The sequence below is a fragment of the Carica papaya genome, chromosome 9 (genome assembly GCF_054855325.1).
Source record: "Carica papaya isolate Zhongbai chromosome 9, ASM5485532v1, whole genome shotgun sequence".
Classification (NCBI taxonomy): Eukaryota; Viridiplantae; Streptophyta; class Magnoliopsida; order Brassicales; family Caricaceae; genus Carica; species Carica papaya.
The window spans coordinates 4,996,324-5,014,899 of NC_142317.1; the positions used below are offsets into that span (position 1 = coordinate 4,996,324).

The window sequence follows — 18,576 nt, forward strand, 5'->3', positions numbered from 1 at the left end:
TAAATCTTTATGTTTAAATTGAATTTCGAAATATATGTAATTTATATTTTTTTTACGGAGCTGTAAAAATTTAAGATTAGGTGAAAACGCGAAAGGTAAAACCGTAAAGAAATGTGAAAACTGACAGATAAAAACGGCGGCAGAATTTTTTTTGTTTTTGTTTTGTTTTGTTTTTTTTTTTTCTTTTGAGGAATTGCGTGAAGGAGTTGATTTGTTAGGTTTATGGAAGAGAGTTGCTCCTGCATGTGGGGGTCCCCTCTAATCTATATTTTCCATACACGCTAGGTTTTTTGTGCGTGCGTCTGTTTGCATATACATACATATATACATATACATATTTTAAATACGATAAGACAAACATATATATATATATATATATATACACGATAATAATTACATGTTTATTATTTAAAAATTGTTTTAAAAAATTCAAACATCTTACAAAACTCAACCAATTAATTTTATAAATTGGCAAAAAAAAAAAAATGAAACTACAAAATGTTACAGCGTTATATCTCATACATTACACCATGCGAGTAGTAATAGTTAAAATTATAAATATAAAGGTGGATACATCTAAATAGCTCAAACCATCACAAAAAAAAAAAAAAAAAAAATTATAATAACTTGAGATATTTTAAAATTTAAATATTTAATAATTATGCTGTTAATTGCTTTGACAAAGCAACTTTTGTTAGCCTTATAATCCAAATCTCCATTTAATTGTTATAAGAGTTAATCCTAATTAACAATGAGTTATTATTCTCACTATTTTGATTATTTAAGTTGGATTGATATAAGTAAAATTTTAAGGAGAAAAATTTTAAATGTAAATATATAATTTTAAGAATTCCTAAAAAATTAATATGTAATTACTCTCAAACTTTAACATAAAAAAATATTATAAAAATTATTCGTATAGTAATTTAATGATTAAGATATTTTATATCGTATTTAAAAATTATTAATTTATTATCGACGGATTGCATATATAATACCGACTGATAATTTGTTTAGTATTTAATTTATTAATATATTAATAAAATTACTATAACTATATTAAATTTCATTCTCACAAATTATGATATTTCTGTACCCAAAAAAAAAAAAAAAGAAGATATTTAGGTGGAAAAATTTTTTAAATTAGAATAATAATAATAGTAGGTTAAAGAACTCTAATTGATTTATTTTTGATAAAAAATAATATAGAAGTGCATGTGAAGAGGAGATAGGGAAAATAGGGCACTGTTTATGGAGTAGGGCCTGCTCTATTTCTTTGTATCTACCATGGCCAAATCTAACTTTGCAGTACTGAGATCTTGCTATATTTAGCAGTTGCCACCATTCTCTCCGTAAATTTATGGAAACTGTTTCCCCCCCTTCCCTTTTTGGCAAATATAAATTCTATACACAAACATTTAAGTAAATAATAAAATAAATAATATCTTCAAGAATATACGAAGTACATCCACACACACCTACCAGTATGTGTATATACAGTGTCAACATATCACATTTAATTTGAGTGATAGATAGATTGGTACCATTTCAGGATTCATCCTCGAATATTACAGCTAAAGCCTATGCAGCTCTTTTTTTCTTTCTTTTTGGGTTTTGAAAATTCTATATTTAATTTTGAGCTGTGTGTTTATTGTTTGCAAAAGTGGTATATATTTGATTATATAAGGTATAAATGGAGCACGTGGGTAACTAAATTTCTTTAATTAAGTTTTAGGGTACATAATTAGTACCGTCCAATATGATTTATTTCTACAGATTATGTTTAATTTTTTAAAATCATTGTACATGAAATTATTATTTTAATTACAATATATTATTTTTTAAATGTTTCTTCTAAATTTCAATTTACTTAAAAACTTAAAAAAAAAAATTTAAAATTACAGAAGTAAGCAGCAAGATTTTAGTGCTTCACTAATCTAATTGTACAACCATATAATTCCTCAAAATTACCACACCCTTCAATTTCTAAATAACTTCTCATTGTATCTAACAATTAAGATGGAAAAGTTTTGGTACAAATCCCAAACTTATAGAAAGAAAAATAAAAGCAAGGTTAACAGTCAAAGTAGTTTTATATGGCAAAAAAGTACTATGCATTCCATTAGTTAAAATCCCAATTTGTTTTACAAGAGCTTCCTCATATTTAACACACTGATTCCGCCTATCGCCGTCAACAAACTAGTCACACGGGTAATTTTCAGGTCTGCTATTTCACTTCTTCAAAGAAAATATATGCAAGTACAATGCCTACATTATGATTAGTTAAGCGTCCTAGTTTTTATCTTGATTCTCAGTTTGGGAACCGATACATTTTCCGAAGGCTCAGCCTTGGTTTCAACCTTCGTGACCACGACTTTAGATCCACTAGGTTCATTCTGTTTTAATTGCACGGCTGCCATCTTGACATTTGCTTCCTCTTTCCTATGCACCAAATCGACGGAAGAAGCCTTCTTTGCATCTTCACTAAGCAGCTTTGCCATTTCCTTCTCCTTTCGTTTTTTCTCCTTCTTCAGACGCTTTCTCTCCAAATTCTCCGGATCATCTCTATGACCCTCGCGGTGGCCCTCTCGCTTCCTTTTCTTTTCTTTATCTTTTTTTCTCTCCTTCTCTTTACTGGGAAAGAGAGAGACTGACAGGGAACCACCATCATGGCTGCGTCCGCATTCAGACAGGGTGTTGAGACTTGTGTATTTTTGTACGTCAGTGTCAACATTGTTATCCTGCACAATGCTAGGTGATGATGGATCATCTAGCCGGGGATGTGCAGATATCTTGCCAGAATCAGCAGTGCACTGGAGTTCCTTTCCAAAATTATCTCCCTCACTTGCAATTTTTGCACTGCCTATGCTCGCAGTCATCCGGGACCCACGATCATGACATGAATTTACTTCCTCAAGATTTTGATTACTAATGCTTACAGCCTCAACTGAATGTCTTTGTGGTGCATCAACTGAGACTGAACTGGTCGCGCCACGGTCAATATCATGATTAACTCCCTGTGATCTTTCAACAGTTCGATTATCAGTCTCTGCTCTGCTGGTTGCAGCAGATTGTCTGACCCTGATCTTAACTACCGGCTTCTTCTTCTCATGACTAATGGAAACAGCATCTACTTCCTTGGAAGCTTCTCGAGTGACTGAATTATCATGCTTCTGGTTTAGGATGTCTGCAGGACGTTCTGGAAGCTGTTTCTCCGTATGAATATCACTAATGGGGTCTGACATCTTTATCTCAGGACCAATAGCAGAAGAAGGTTCTGGAGGCCTTATTCCAGAATCAAGAACAGCTGCAGGCTGGTCTTCAATAACAAGAGGCATGGAAGGTTCTGCCGGCTGGCCTTCTACGGAAAGAGGAGCAGAAGGTTCTGGAGGCTTTGTTTCTGCAATGAGAGCTGCAAAAATGTTCTTCTGCTTACTGCAGGTCTCCATATCACCCATACGCAATGATTTATCCCTAGGTACTCCAAGAAGTGTTGGCGATCTGATATTGAGAAGCAACTTCAGTTTCAGTATTACATTGAGTTGAAAAGAAAAAGAACTACAAAGATTTTCCGCATAGAAATGCTAAACAAAAACAAATGTCCATCCTCTTATCAGACTATCCATGCGATAATTACTGTTATTTTGAACAAAATGAAAGACAATAAAAAAGAAAATTCCAAGTTCATCATGACGATAAACCTCCACTAGAAGAAAACATAGTATAAGTTGCAATGGATGGTAGGACAACAAAAGGAAGAATGCCGATCCCTTGTCTGGCTCAATTCTCATTCAACCCCTAATTCTAAATTTTCATATTGGTCCTATTATTGTATAATTAGGACATAATTTTATTATATTTAAGTTACTAGTATTTCACCTTGAATTCTTTAATAATGGAAATTCAATTCTTACTTTCCAAGGTAGGAGGTGAATTCCCACGTTAAATAATCCATGTGAACATAATAATAACCTAAATACTAAAAGTTATGCTCTAATTATGCATAATATGATGATACGAGAATCAAGAACTAAAAATTGACAAGACATTGAATTGGACATTAAACCAAAAGAACTCTTGTACCATATGATTAAATATTCAGTTTGGAAATATTAATGAGGTGCAAGGAATTCAGATAGGAGGAATAGTACTCTATTCTATCTGGTCCTTGCTATTGAAGACGAAGTATTCCCAACTGCTATCATTGGCCAGAATATTGCAAATGATAAGACAATAAGGAACAGGATAAAAGTGGAACAACAGAGGTCTTAGCTGATCCCTATATGCCTCTATTTGAGTTGATAATCTAAAACCATCTCCATTCAAACACATTGGCCCACATCAATTGCAATCAAAGATGTAATCCATAAAGTCAAGGAAAGATCCTTTGTGACAAGAAACAAATGTTATGATTTCATCCTTTTCTAAAAACAGAAGCTACTGGGAAAAAAAAAACACTACCACAAAGGTTTTCTAAACCCAAAAGGAGGAGAAAACCAGGCACACCCACCTTCCTCCAAGTATCCGTAAAATACAGAATAAGTAATGGCGAAGAAACACATTGTTGAATGCTATACGGCTCTCAAGCAAATGAAGTAGAGCCACAAGAGTAACACTATCAACCTCATCATTAGAACCAGATCCAACACTTGTCTGACACAACCGCATAGCATGCACACCCATTTTAATCTGCCCTGCATTAAGGAAAAATTTAAGAAAGTAAAATATACAAAATGTTACCACGAAAATGGGGCAAAAGTGAAAGGGACCAGACAATGACAGTTTTGCAAAAGGGGATCAGCAGCAAACCTCTCAGAGTTGGCTCTTCCATTATAAACTTTATAAACAATAACAATGCTGAATTAAGGCCTTTGCAATAAAATTCTATATCAAGAAGTGCTCTGTTTGCTTCTACTCGAACAAGCCATAATGCCTTCGAATCCCGAAAAGGTTTAATAAGCTCAAAGACATGATCCTGTATTTAATAATAAATCCCAAATGATCTATCGCCAGATTTACCGTATAGAAGAAAGAAAAGAGAGAATCAAAATATTCAAGATTTCTTGTTCTTTTTTTTCTGAAGAAAAATACTCACAAGATTGATCAGGGCAGAAAGCTTATGTGCAATTTGCGTCAAGGTTCGAATGCAGCTGATTGTCAAGATCCCATTGTAGCTAGGCATCAGCCTGGTAAATCCATTTTCGATTAATTACTCATTACAGCTATTATTTGATAAACCAGTTATCCTAAACATTAACAACAAAGCAACCTGTCAAATTGCAAAAGTCGATCAATGCGCTTGAGAAGAGACGACAAGAAGAAAATATTCTGCCACAGGTCCAAAGAAACACCAAAAATAGTTAAGCATTCTGAATAAAAAGATAATTGTATTTAGTTCAACCCCGTGTTCAGTTGTGCAAAAATGGCCTGCAGGATATTTTCTGGTCAAAAGGAGCTGCATGCTAAAACCAAAATTCAAAACACCTCCATATAAATACTTATCTAATAACACCAGCCGAGGAAGACGCTCTAACAAGACTAAACAATGAAAAATTAAAAATTGAAAAGATTCTGAGATAAATAACCTTGACAAATCCAATTTTTTAGCTACATGTTGACCATGACAGACAAACTGACCTGTTTAAGGAAACAAAAGGAACACAAATAACTAGGTAGAAAAAGACAAAATTTCAACTTCTCAACACTGACTGTTAAACCCCCCAACAGAATGGCATAAATTTCATTTAAAAAAAAGAATATAAGAAGAGATATATTGGAGAGAGGAGGATTAATAGAGAAGAAAAAGAGGATATGCACAGAATGGTATAGAAGATGTTCAAATTGAAGCAAATATCTTCCAACACGTCCTTCACATTATGAGGCTCAAGTTATAAATGCACCCTAGGTCCACACTCGTGGTTGTAGTTTCAATTAACCACGCTGAAGCTGCTATTTTTTCTTATTGTATGTAATTCTTTACATAATTCAGTTTCCTAATATATTTCACTCAACTAAGTTCAGTCTGTACAAAAAGCTCACAGGAAACAAAAAAGAAATCCACATACCATAAAAGGCTAGAATTTGTGATGATTAATTCACTTTGTCCATTTTGCAGAAGCACTGGGTTGATTTTTTTTTTAAGCTTCTTTCTTATTTATTTCTCTTTTTAGGTTTTTAGTAGGGGGACACCATGTGCTGCTTTTCGCTTTTTTATAATGCTTCTTTTATCCAGAAAAGAAATTGAAATGCTAAACTCTGGACTGAATAAGAATTTTACAGACATCACATCATAGAAATATGCTTGTAACAGAATACTTTCTTTGATTCATTCAGCTCCAATGTTACATGCATTTCACTTCAAGATCATATTTTTAGTTTTAGTAGACCTGTATAATAAATGAATATGATTTGAGAGCATTTAGGTTCTTTTTTTATTAACTTTGCCTTCTTCAATTGTCATTTAATTCAATGCACCTAAAAAAATCGTGGTCAAAATGTTTTAGTTTAAGATATTTAAGTTTGAAGGCAACATAGTGTCTTGCCTGTTAATTGAAAGAGAGAAAAATATTGTGGTCAAACTTAAGATCATAGTCTTTCACTAGGTTAGTACTAAGTCATTTTAGAAAGCTTACAAGATTTTTTCAAAGAAAGAAAGATGTTTCCCGCTTACTAGCTTACGAAAGAAGCTGTCACAAGAGCTTCTAAGCTAGCTAACTTGTAAACTCTTCATCTTATCTTATCCTAAACAAGTTGAAGAAAAAAAGAAAAAAAAGAAAAAACTTCTAAGTTCTCTTTGACCCAAACATATATTAGGTTAAACACCCTCATAAGTGTGGTTAAGATGATCATGGTAGCTGAAGTTTCCACACAGTAATACCAAAGAGAAAGATTGTTAACAAACCTGCTGACCAAATTCAAGATTACCAACTGAATCGACAAATGCAGCAAGCCAGAATACATCAGAGTAAGGATTTCCAGTGTTATCATTATACTGCAAACCAATAAAACAAACAGAATGGTAAACAATTATTACTCGCAAAGATGTAAAAGAAAATTTGAACAAAAAAATTAAATGTTGCTTGAAATTTCACGTGTGCACATGAGTACAAAAGCACACAAATCATACAGACAGAACTAAATACAATTCTCTGTCTAACCTGTAAAATTTGAACTGCAGGATTTACAAATACATTATTGCAAAATGATAAGTTTCGAAAACCGATTATCCCAAAAGCTTAGTGTTACAGAATATGATTGAGCTTTTTTCTAAAAAAAATTAATGTAACTTGTTGTAGATAGGGCTTGAATCTGGATCAATCACCTCTCTAGAGGTGACTGTCACTAACCGTCGTAGCAAATGTGGATGGTTATATGATTAAGCTTATTATTTATACTTTCAGGAGTCTTGTGCAAGTTTATTAGGCTAAATGCATTAACAAAATACAAAATACATTTTAAATTAATGTTAGCAAAACTGGTTGCATCTAAAATTCCGATTTTAATCTCTAACTTCAATGCCAAATAGAATGATAGAATTATATTAATATGATATTGCTCAATTTATTAGAGATCATATAAATATAACGAGTAAGAACCTATAGGAAAGTAACATTTGTTTCTTCAGCCTACCTCTATAGAAATATAACCATCAACCTAAAACTACTACATACAATGTGAAAATACTCAAATAAATCTTGAACCTAGTAAACAAATTACAAGAAAGCTCCATATCTTTCATTAACTTACACTCTCTTCATATAAAGGGCAATATGAAACTCTTGGGCCAAAGCTAAAAAAATTCTCTTTATCTAAATAGGATTAACAGAAATGATATTCTCCCAAGTTAAACCATTCAGTTTTTCATTCCAACATTTTCTTTTGGGCTAAAACACTATTTCCACCCTCAAGTTTCGAAAAATGTTCACATTGCATCTTGAAATTTTTTTTGTTCAAATCTACTCTTCAAATCGCCTTCTTTCTATTACCACCCAATGACATCATTAGAAGTCAACACACATCATTGATGACACATGCAATGTTAATCCCCGTCGACACTAAGTGTCTGTAGAACCACTTAAAATTGATGGGCTACTTTCCCATCTGTGTCCTAGAGGCACATTTGAGAAACAGCATCGTTCCCCTTTGCAAATGAAACTCCATGATCCTCCACCCACCAACCGCCCAAAATTTGCATGTGCCCTTGTAATTGTCCAGAATCTCCAATCACTTGGTGTTGATTGAAGCTGGGAGACCCAAAACAATGGTGATATCTTGTATGCTTCCAACGCCGTTGTCTCCTCGCATGTTGCAGCTCTTCACAAAGTGTTTGTACTTCTGTGGGTTGTCGAAGTTCCAAAGTAGCAGCCACTTTGCATCGACCAGCACATCAAGTCGTTGGGTTATTAACAATGTTCATGTGGTTGGTGTAGGCTCCAACTTGAGGTAGGTTTTGATTAGTGACTTGAGCTTCTTGTATTCTTCCTCCATGAGACCCTGAGGAGGTGGAGAAGGAGGTAGAGAACCCACTGATGAATATTGAGTCAACTCAGTAAGTTGATCAACAAAACAGGAATTAATGATGTAGGAGGAGGAAGAAGACAATTTTTATTAAAAAAGAAGCTAGTCGACGAGTTCGTCAATAAAGGGGGTGGGATATCCTCAGACTTCGTTGATGAAGCCAGTGGCAGCGCTCTTTCTCGATGAAGCTGATGGTGGAGGAACGGGGAAGATGATGGAGGATCGTAAAGCTCCAATGGCAAAGGGAATAGGTGTTGTCTCTCAAATGTGCCTCTAGAGCACAGATGGAGAAAGGAGTCCATCATTTTAAGTGGGTCAAATGTGACGTCTACGTGGATCAAAATTGTACACGTCACTGATGACATTTGTTGACTTCTAACGACGTCATCGAGTGGTAACCGTAAGGGACGATTGAAATACTTTTAAAAATTAAGAGTTGATTTAAACCCCAAAAAAATATTAGAAGTAAGATTTGAACATTTTTCAAAACTTAGGGGTGAAAGTCATGGAGGACCAGTTCTTCCTATGCCTTAAACATGTGAAAATCCCCTCTCCACCTCCTTCTTTGGTGTCCAGGAGTTGGAAATTTGTGGGAATCAACTTAGCGCATCTTAAGAAGCAGCATGCCCACCTTCAAGAAGTGAAAAAATCTTTTTATGCTATTCCTCTTTCTTTAATAGCCTTTGATCACTCTAGTTACTAAAAAGAATGAGGAATACTAATTCTTAGAGAGAGAGTCTCTAGCTTTTGGTGCGAGGCATTATTGCCTTGACAGTGGCAATTTGGTGGAAGAACTACTTGGCATTCTTGCAGCAATGAGCATCGTGTTCTTCGACGAAGTTTTGCCACTATGATCAGGGAGCTGCTGGTTAGAGTTGCCTAGAGTCTTTGATGGTGATTATGAAGTTTCCAATTTCTGCAATTGAGAAACGCTGTTGAAGAAGATGTGAACTAACAACTAATAGGATTGGGCCACTAGTTGCTGAATGACAAGCCTAGCCGCCCGGTGGGGCGATGGAAATGGCTAATCAAGCTAGAATACTTCTAGCCAGTGAGAGTGAGACTTCTAATGTGATTTGTGAGGGAAAGAAAATGGAAGGAATAAGAATAAGTGAGAAAGAGAGGAGATTTTGAATTTCAATCTCGTTCAGGAAGGATGAAGTGGACTGCTCATTTGGAAGCATTATAGGAATTCTATTGGACCAGGCAAGGGAGTGTATGGTACCAGAACAAAAAGAACAAATCATAACTTGTCGGTGGCAAAGGGAAAAAATAGGAAATAGTGGAGGAGAATGGTGAGGCAGTGAGACGCATTTTCATATCAAAGGGTAAGAAAGCTGGCAGATAGTGGAGGATGATAGTGACGGTGTTTGATCTGGCGGGGTGACAGTGGGAACGCTGAAATAACAATATAGAGACAAATGAAGAAGGTTCCAGGAGACCGACAAACACCAGAAAAATCGCTTTGTTGCCCGATCTATAGGACAACACTGGGGGTGAGTCTAGAAGTTAAGAGGGAGATGAGTCACGTGGAAGCCACAGAGGGTCGTGTAGGGCAGATGAGGTTTCGCGACGAAATAGGTCGAATGGTTTTTAAACTTAAAAAACAGAAGGATCAAAACACAAGCAAAGGGAGTCGCTTTACTAACAATCAAAACGCACGAGTCATGCATCTTTTTGGGGTCAAGGAGAAATAGGCTCGGGTACAACAAAGAGAACCCAACTCAAAGAAGAATGTGGGCTAGGTACGAAATATTTGTAGGTTGTAAAGGAGAAATGGCTAGAAGGGGTTGAGCAGGGTAAGTGGGTTAAAAAAAGGTTCTGGGTCTAAAATGGGCTTGGCGACCAATGTCCCAAAAACAAAAACTGCAATCTGCACCCTGTGGAGGTGGGGGAAGGGTGCAAGTGTCACTGAAAAAGGAAGTCAAAAAAGGAAGCTGAGGCCAGGGAGCGTGGCAGAGGTGAGGGGCTGACATAAATGAGTATGAAAGAGAATGAGAGGCTGCACGAATGGTGTGTGTCATGAATTAGGAGGCTGCAGAAGGGCCTAATCAAAGTCTGACGATGGTCCTGGTGGAGGATGATGAGGTCAGTGCTATCCTAACGAGAGATACTGGTGCAATGGTTTCCGATGTAGTGGTTACTGATGATGTGGTGTAGAGGCATGAAATGATGATGGGGGAGAATCAGGGAGAGAAGACAAGGTATTTGAGCAAAGAAAAGAATTCTACATGGGTCATACAAAACAGTCAGAGGATCAGCATCATGCTTGGCATTACCTTTGCCGGGTCAGAGAAACAGGCGTTAGGGCTATTTAATGAAATAGAGAAAAGAATGATGGAGAAGATGAGATGTGAAAATTCACAGATTAAAGCTAAAAGTAAGCGGGGGGTGGAGGGATCTAGATAACTAGGAAGATTATAATCTAGTATTAACTATGACAACCAAAGAAAGGAGACAAGAAAAGTAGTGGAACTCAGGAAGCGGCTTGGATTATGTTTGGCTGAATTATTTCATGGAATATAAGGAGAATAAACAACTATAAGAAAAGGCAAGTTATTAGAGGGTGCATAACCAGGTGGAAACCTGATGTAATTTGCCTGCAGGAATCCAAGATGGAGACACTTTGATGGAGTTATCCAGAGTCTTTAGAAGACTAAGAAGATTTGGGAGGAGAGATCTGCAGCTAGAGGTGCTTCAGGAGGAATAATGGTGCTATAGGAGGAGGGATCCCTTAGATGCAAGGGGGTTATGTTGGATAAATGTTCCTTTGTGCTTTTTTGAAGATTGTATAAATGAATGAAACTGGGCTGAAGTTTATAACAGAGGGAAAAGCAATGAGAGAGTTTTGCTGTGGAAGGACATGGAGACTTGCAACCAAAAGTTGCACTAGCCATGAATAGTGGAAGAGAATTTCAATATAGTTTTAAAGAGATATGAAGGGAGCATTTTTCGAGGTCTTGTGTCGAAGAGTTCAAAAAGACATCAGATGGAGTTGATTTAATGGACTTACCTCTTATGGGAGGTAAATGAACCTAATCTAACCAAAGACTCAATCCGACGTGTTTAAGGATAGACAGATTCCTGTGTCAATGACGTGCCATTTACAAACAATGAGCCTTTGCCAAAAGCTATTATAGAGGCCCATATTTGATCATTTTCTTATTTCCCTTATTTCCGATGAGATAAACGCGGACCAATTCCACTCATATTTGAGGAAAAGTGATTAAAAGTGGATGGATTCAGTGAAAAAGTTAACGATTGGTGAAGAGAGACTGCAGTGAGAGGTAAGGCAAGTTATAGGGTTGCTCAAAAGATGAAGGCTGTAAAAACTTAAAGTCAAAAAGTGGCACAAGGAGGAGGGAAGAAATGAAGATATCATATTCAATCTTTACTTCAGAATATTGAGATAATTGACAGGAGGGAGACGGAAGGTGATGTGTCTGTTGAAGACTTAGTTTGTAGGGAATCCCTCAAGTTTGAACTGGCAAACAATACACAAATGGAGGAAATTTCGCATAAATAAAAATTTTGAAAATAATAAAAAAAAATCTCTGAAATGATTTATGAATTTCCAATAGATGTGCAGGGTGTTTGTAATAGGTCTATGGGGTAAGGGTTTGTTGTTGAGGGATCTAAAACCAGAAAAGAATTTTAGATTTCTTATGAAAATGGAATTAAAATTAGATTGAGAGCCAGAAGGACTAAGGAGGGGGACAAGAATACAAAATATTTCCATAATATAGCCACTTACCATAGAAGGATTAACCATGTGGAGGAGATCGAGATTGATAATCGACTAGTTAAGAGAAACAAACAAATTAGACAAGAGGCTAAAGAGTTCTTCTACAAGCTTTTACAGTGAGGAATTTGTTGGAAGCCTAAATTGGATGGTCTACAATTCAGGATGTTAGATCAAATGAGCCGTCTATCACTGGAAAGTTAGTTCACTAAAGAGGAGATCTTTAAGGGACTTATATACTGTAGCAAGACAAAGCCCCAGGTCCCGATAATTTCAATACGGGCTTCATTCAAAAGTTTTGCCATGTAACGAAGAAAGATATTCTAGAGCTGATTGAAGGAATTGCATGATTTGGGGTCCTTTATCAAATCTTTAAACTCCTCATTCCTGTTTCTCATAGCCAAGGTGGAAGGGGCAACAAACATGAAAGACTTTAGATCTATATGTTTGGTTGGAAGCGGCTACAAGCTCAATTTCAGAAGTATTAGCCAAAAGAATGTCCAAGAAGATAGATAAAGTGACTCGCAAATGTCAACATGCTTTTGTTGAGGGCAGATAAATTCTGGACGCAGTGCTTGTGACTGAGGTGGTAGATGACTTGTTACACCGAAAAAAGGAGGTTGTTCTGTGCAAACTGGATATGGATAACATTTATGATCATGTTAATTAGAGTTTTATCGATCACATGTTAAAGACGATGGGTTTTGGGGATAAGTAGTGAAAGTGGATCAAATCTTGTATTACTACCCTATCTTTTGCAGTCATTATTGTATGGGGGTCCATCTTTTTTCAAGACTTCTAGAGATCTCAGACGGGTGATCCACTCTCTCTACTTTTCTTTATTGTGATGGAAGCATTGAACAAATTATTGTTGAGAGTGAGGGAGTTGGAGTTGTTTAAGGTTTGAAAATAAGTAGGGATGATAATACCTAGGAGGTAGCACATCTATTTTCCGTCGACAATACTTTATTCTTCTGTGAACCGGAAGAAAGAGCAATGTTTAAAAAGATTTTTGATTTTTTTATTTCCAAAGAGTTTCAAGACTTAATATCAACTTCACCAAGTCTGACTTGGTAAGATTGTGTGATGGAAAAGATGGTACAAGGTCAGCAAGAGTTCTGGGATGTAAAACAATGGACTTACGATCAAGTATCTGGGATTACCTTTGGGGTTAAACTACAAAGGTAAGAGGATATGGGATCCAATGATGGAGAAATTTGAAAGAAGGTCGGCAAGGTGGAAGAGAAATCTTTATCAAAGGAGGAGAGATTGACACTTGTTAAATGCACGTTGGGTAATCTATCTACCTATTACATGTCCCTTTTGACAAACTCAATAAAAGTGGCCAAGAAATTGGAATATATTCAATGTAGATTCTTTTAGGATGATTTAGAGAATAGGAGGAAATACTATTTGGTGAACTGGGAGAAAGTAAAAAAACCTATGTCCCATGGTGGCTTGAGGTTGAGATCCTTTGTGGAGATGAATATGACTCTACATGGAAAATGATTATGGGGATTCATGAAAGAGAATGGTACTCTTTGGTGGAGAGTGATTGAGGCAAAGTTCGACACTATGAATAGGAGCTGGTTTTCTAGGGTTGCGACAAGGCCGCACAGAAGGGGATATACAGGAAAATTAGAAGATGTAAGCATAAATTCTAGAAATGCATCAGGTAGAGTGTAGGCAAGGGGAACAGAATTAATTTTTGGCAGGACTCTTAGATTTATGCTTTTTTTTTAAATAAAAGTATATAGTTGTATTGCAATGTGCACGAAATTGTGCAAATCATGTACAGTTATTTATAACTTAATCCTCTATACAAAATCCGTTTCTAAGCGACTCAACAATAACCGGAGGATGACCCAAAAGCAAAAAATTTAGGGTCCGAAGCCATCTATTTTTCAGTACATCATATTCCTTCGTGTCATCAATCCCCTCGAAAACTCTACTATTTCTTTCTTTCCATACAATCAACATTATACTAAGAGGAATTATGACTGCCAAAATACAGCAACCTTTAAGATTTTCCCATGCCCCAATCTCAACCTTTACCGAGCCCGAAACAACCCAGCTGATCCCTAGACATCTGTACACTTCCCACCACAGCAGATAAACAGCAGGACGGTGTAGCAAAAGGTGGCTGCAACTCTGTTCAGCCTGTTTACAGAGGTAGCAAGCATTAACCAAAATTAATTCCCGTCTATTTGGTTTATCAATTGCCAAGATGCACTCCGCGTTAGCTTCCCAAGCAAAAAGAGAAACTCATGGAGGCACCTTAACTTTCCAGATCTGTTTAAACGGGAATGCTTTCCTTATGCACTCATGCTATTGTGATGTACCGTCTTTCTGCATCAAGATTTTACAGTAAACAAGCCTTTTTTGTGATATTCTACCAAGGCTTATCATCATGATGACCCAACAGAACCCGGACAGTACCCTCATCAAATTATCATACTCAGACAGCTCCCAATCTCTTAGATTTATGTTATAGCATGGTATAAGGATATCACAGTTTATGAGTTGTACAAAGATAATGGAGAGAATACACAATGGATTGTGTACATTGTGAGGAATCTAAATGATTGGGAAGTAAATGAATATGAGTTTCTATTAAATATAATTTCCCTTGTTAGTCTAAAAACGAGAACAATGATCAACCATTACCGAACCTCATGAGCAATGGTTTCTTCACGATCAAGTCATATTATAATCACTTAGTTAAGAATGAAGTAGCAAAACCAGGTTTCCGTTTCAGCAAATATTAAAGGTGGATACTCCTCCTAGAATTACCTTTTTTTGCATGGGAGGCAGGACCTTGTGTATTTTGACAATTGACAAATTGATGAGGGAAAATATTATAGTGAATGATCGTATTCTTTATAAGATCTGGTAATCATTTATGCTTTGGTGCCCCTTCGTGCACAAATTACGGACAATGATTTATTGATTACTGGAGATTAGCTAGGCTATTACTGACTTGGTAAGAGATGAGATCTGAGATAAAAGGACATTAGTAATGGGAGGAAACACATGGGACTCATTCCTCTTACCATTTCATGGTGGTGTATAAGGAGAGATAAAATGAAGTTTTTGAGGGGTTGGAAGAGGATTTTGCTAGAATTAAAAACAGATGGCTCCAGATATTGGGTTTTTTTATTATGGGGCATCATATTCATCCTTTTGAGGAGTTTGGGGATTTAATTAACATACTGACTTACTTATATTTTTGTATATGGGTGGCATCCCCTTCGCATCCATCAAGGATCACTGGTAACTCTTAATCTCTTGTATAAGGATCTCCCTTCGCAAGATTATGTACAGATCATCAATCTTTTGGACATTTTCTCTTTGTAACTACGTATATCATTTCGACTTCTTGGTGACCTCCAATCTTATTTCTTTTTTTTTCTTGAAAAAAAGGGATTCTGGCTAGAGGATATCTTATCCACTCTTGTATATTCTCCTTATGTTCTATAAATTCCTCTTTTATAAAAAAAAACAAAAAATCAATAAGAAAGACAATGATTTGAAAAGTCCAGCTTACTATCAATCCCACTAGAAAAGAGTCAATGTTTGATTCAAAATAAGGTGACATATATCTCCAGCAGATGCTTTGCTTAACCGCATGAAATACTGAACAAAAGAAAAAACAGGAAGGAAAACTTGGAAATTCAAAACCAATAACAAAATCAGAGTTATTACTAAAAGCAGAAGTTCAACAATGGCTATCATACAAAAACCACTTTTTGTCCATGAGAAGATATCCTTTAAAGGTTGCAGGAAAGAGCAGTACTAGCAGGCCTACATTACCATGCCCCCATCTCTCACTGGACAATTCACTTCCATCCCTACAAATTTAAGAAGTAAACTATTGGGAATAAACTACCCCCCTAAGTATGCTGCAAGATCTATAATACATATCCACAAGATTTAAATTATCATTAGAGGACTTCTCTGGAAGAAACTATGATTCATAGTTAAAAAATGCAACTAAAACATGCCAAGTCTCGTACTTTCACAATAACTCCTTATAGTCCTTGATGTCACCAAGAGAAGGTGAATATTATAGTACTTACAAAAGCAAGTAATTAAAAATGAATAAGACATATCATAGTAAAGATTAGAATAAAGTCACTCAATTCAACTTTTTAAACAAAAGAAGAAACATTACTAAAGAAAGAAAAGAGATGCAATTAAAGGACAAACTATTCTCCAAAAGGAACAGAAAAGAAGCAAACGCTGTATTAGCACAAGATGGCATCCCAATCCCTCGATAACATGGATAAATATGTCACTAACATTATATGGAGCACCCCGTGGAAAGGGGAAGCCTACCTTCAAAAGTTGTAACACAAATTCAACAGCTTCCCTTGGGCTTTTCTTGTCAGCAGCTCTTACCATTGCAACAGCATGTGGAATCGCCTGAAATAACCCCAAAAAGAAAAGCATGATTGTAAGATATGATACTATAAGTAGGTTGAGTGAAAAGTAAAACACCCGTATGTGCACTTCAAGAGAAAATAACCACAGAAAAAATGGAAGCATACTCTGGATCTAGGTTACCAAAAGACAACATTATCCTCTATTTACTATTTTGTGTAACTAATAAATACTATTATTTTATAATATAAAAAACTCAGCTCAAAATATTTATAAAAAAAAATAAAGAAATATGGTCTATGCATTAATTCACAAGCACCAAGGAGATACCACCTATGTACAAAATTATTTACAAATCAATGAGTATGTCTATAGCATTATTAATGATTACATTATTAATTACTACAAAAACAAATCAATTATAATAAAATCTGTGAAGAACTATTCTCATAAAATAAAATACAAAAGCAACTTCTCTGCTCTGGACCAAAAAGTTTAAGTTTTCAGGTTAGGAGCCATTTTATTGCTTTAATTAATGAGTACAGAAGCATCACCTAAATGCAGTGTTATGATATAAAGTCAACAAATCTCCTTTTATCCCTAATTATGACAAAAAGGACCCCTTTAAAGGACCTATTGTTTCTTTCCCACCAGATCACCTGAAAAAATTGCTGAAGAAGAGGGCTATTTTCCCCTAGTTTCTTCAAGATATGCATACCATCCAAGCCCATACTTCAGCTGGCTGCCACAAAACACTCTATTGCCCAACTCATATTCACCAGAGACAGGATTGTTTCCCATGAAAAAACAGGTCATGAAGCACCGCAAAGTTCCCTCACAGGGCAACAATTATTCCATTCCCAGCTCCATAACATCACAATAGCTGTCTTTAAGGTAGAGATATGACCATTTTTCTGTTTCCATTAATTCCTTTTTCTTCAGAGACTTTCTTAAACCATCCCATTCCTAAAAAATATTCTGCTTCTATTGGGAAGTAGAGACCAAACAAATTATATTATAAAAGCTATTTGTCACTGACTCACTGATGACATGCTAGAAAACTCAGCACTTCCTCAGATCATTGCATTCCCAAACTTTTCGTACTTAATGTTATCATCTTTTTCTTTGTGTCTATATAACAAGCTGATTTGGACACATCTACCAACATTTCACGCATGGAAAAATCAAGAATCGAACAGTGAATCAAATGGTTATCTATTCCTAGGTCTCTAGTTACTTGCCAATTTTCTGCTTCAGATTTTTTTTTTCCAGATTTTCAGACGAGCAGGTCATACTATACTGAGTGGAGATTTTTGCAGGGTATTACTGTTCACTTGCTCTAGTGGCTTCCCAATTTCTGAGGCAGTAACCACGCCCATTATTTAGTCTCTAGTTTGTTTTAGATAAACAAAGAAGACTTTATTGAGAAAGAGAAAAAGAAAAAGAAAATTCCAACAACGGAGAATAAGACATCCTCCAAAAGATACAATGAGAACCCAAACCCGAAGAGAGAGAAGGAAGGAGAAAGAAAGACAAACAAACAACAAGGCTATGTGCTTTTAATAAAAACATCCCAACTTCTATGGAGAATGGAGATGCTAATGTAACAGAAATGACCATGCGCTTTGGCCCAAAGGTAAGTGCCTGCTGATAAAGATTTTAGAGTTCCTAGCGAGCCAAAAGCACCAATGATTAGCAAAGAGCACTCCTTGCCACAGTGTTAGAGCCTCTTTTGTCACTCCTCTCTCATTAATAGTAACAGTGAGGAAAGTTTCCACCAATTGAGGTGACACCCAATAACCACCGAATAAATTAAAAATATTTGTCCCCAATTTCCAGGTAGTGTCACAATGTATCAACTATATATCCAAAATCCTCCATCCTATTTATATCATGACCCATTAAACTATACCCAAACAATGAAACCACTTATC

The 18,576-nt window shown here is 35.8% G+C and overlaps 1 protein-coding gene across 2 annotated transcripts in view; it reads right to left on the bottom strand.

Moving 5' to 3' along the window:
* Positions 1–2,090: 2,090 nt before the first annotated feature.
* TAF2 (TBP-associated factor 2) overlaps positions 2,091–18,576 on the bottom strand; it is a 57,542-nt gene continuing 41,056 nt past the window's right edge. For both annotated transcript variants that reach the window (XM_088211069.1, XM_088211070.1), the window contains exons 19-25: positions 16,598–16,684; positions 6,902–6,991; positions 5,270–5,328; positions 5,096–5,186; positions 4,810–4,975; positions 4,511–4,694; positions 2,091–3,501 (exon numbers count right to left, since the gene is read on the bottom strand). In XM_088211069.1, coding sequence (XP_088067195.1) covers positions 2,280–3,501; positions 4,511–4,694; positions 4,810–4,975; positions 5,096–5,186; positions 5,270–5,328; positions 6,902–6,991; positions 16,598–16,684 — 1,899 coding nt within the window. In that variant the 3' untranslated portion in view covers positions 2,091–2,279. The remainder of the gene's footprint in view (positions 3,502–4,510; positions 4,695–4,809; positions 4,976–5,095; positions 5,187–5,269; positions 5,329–6,901; positions 6,992–16,597; positions 16,685–18,576) is intronic.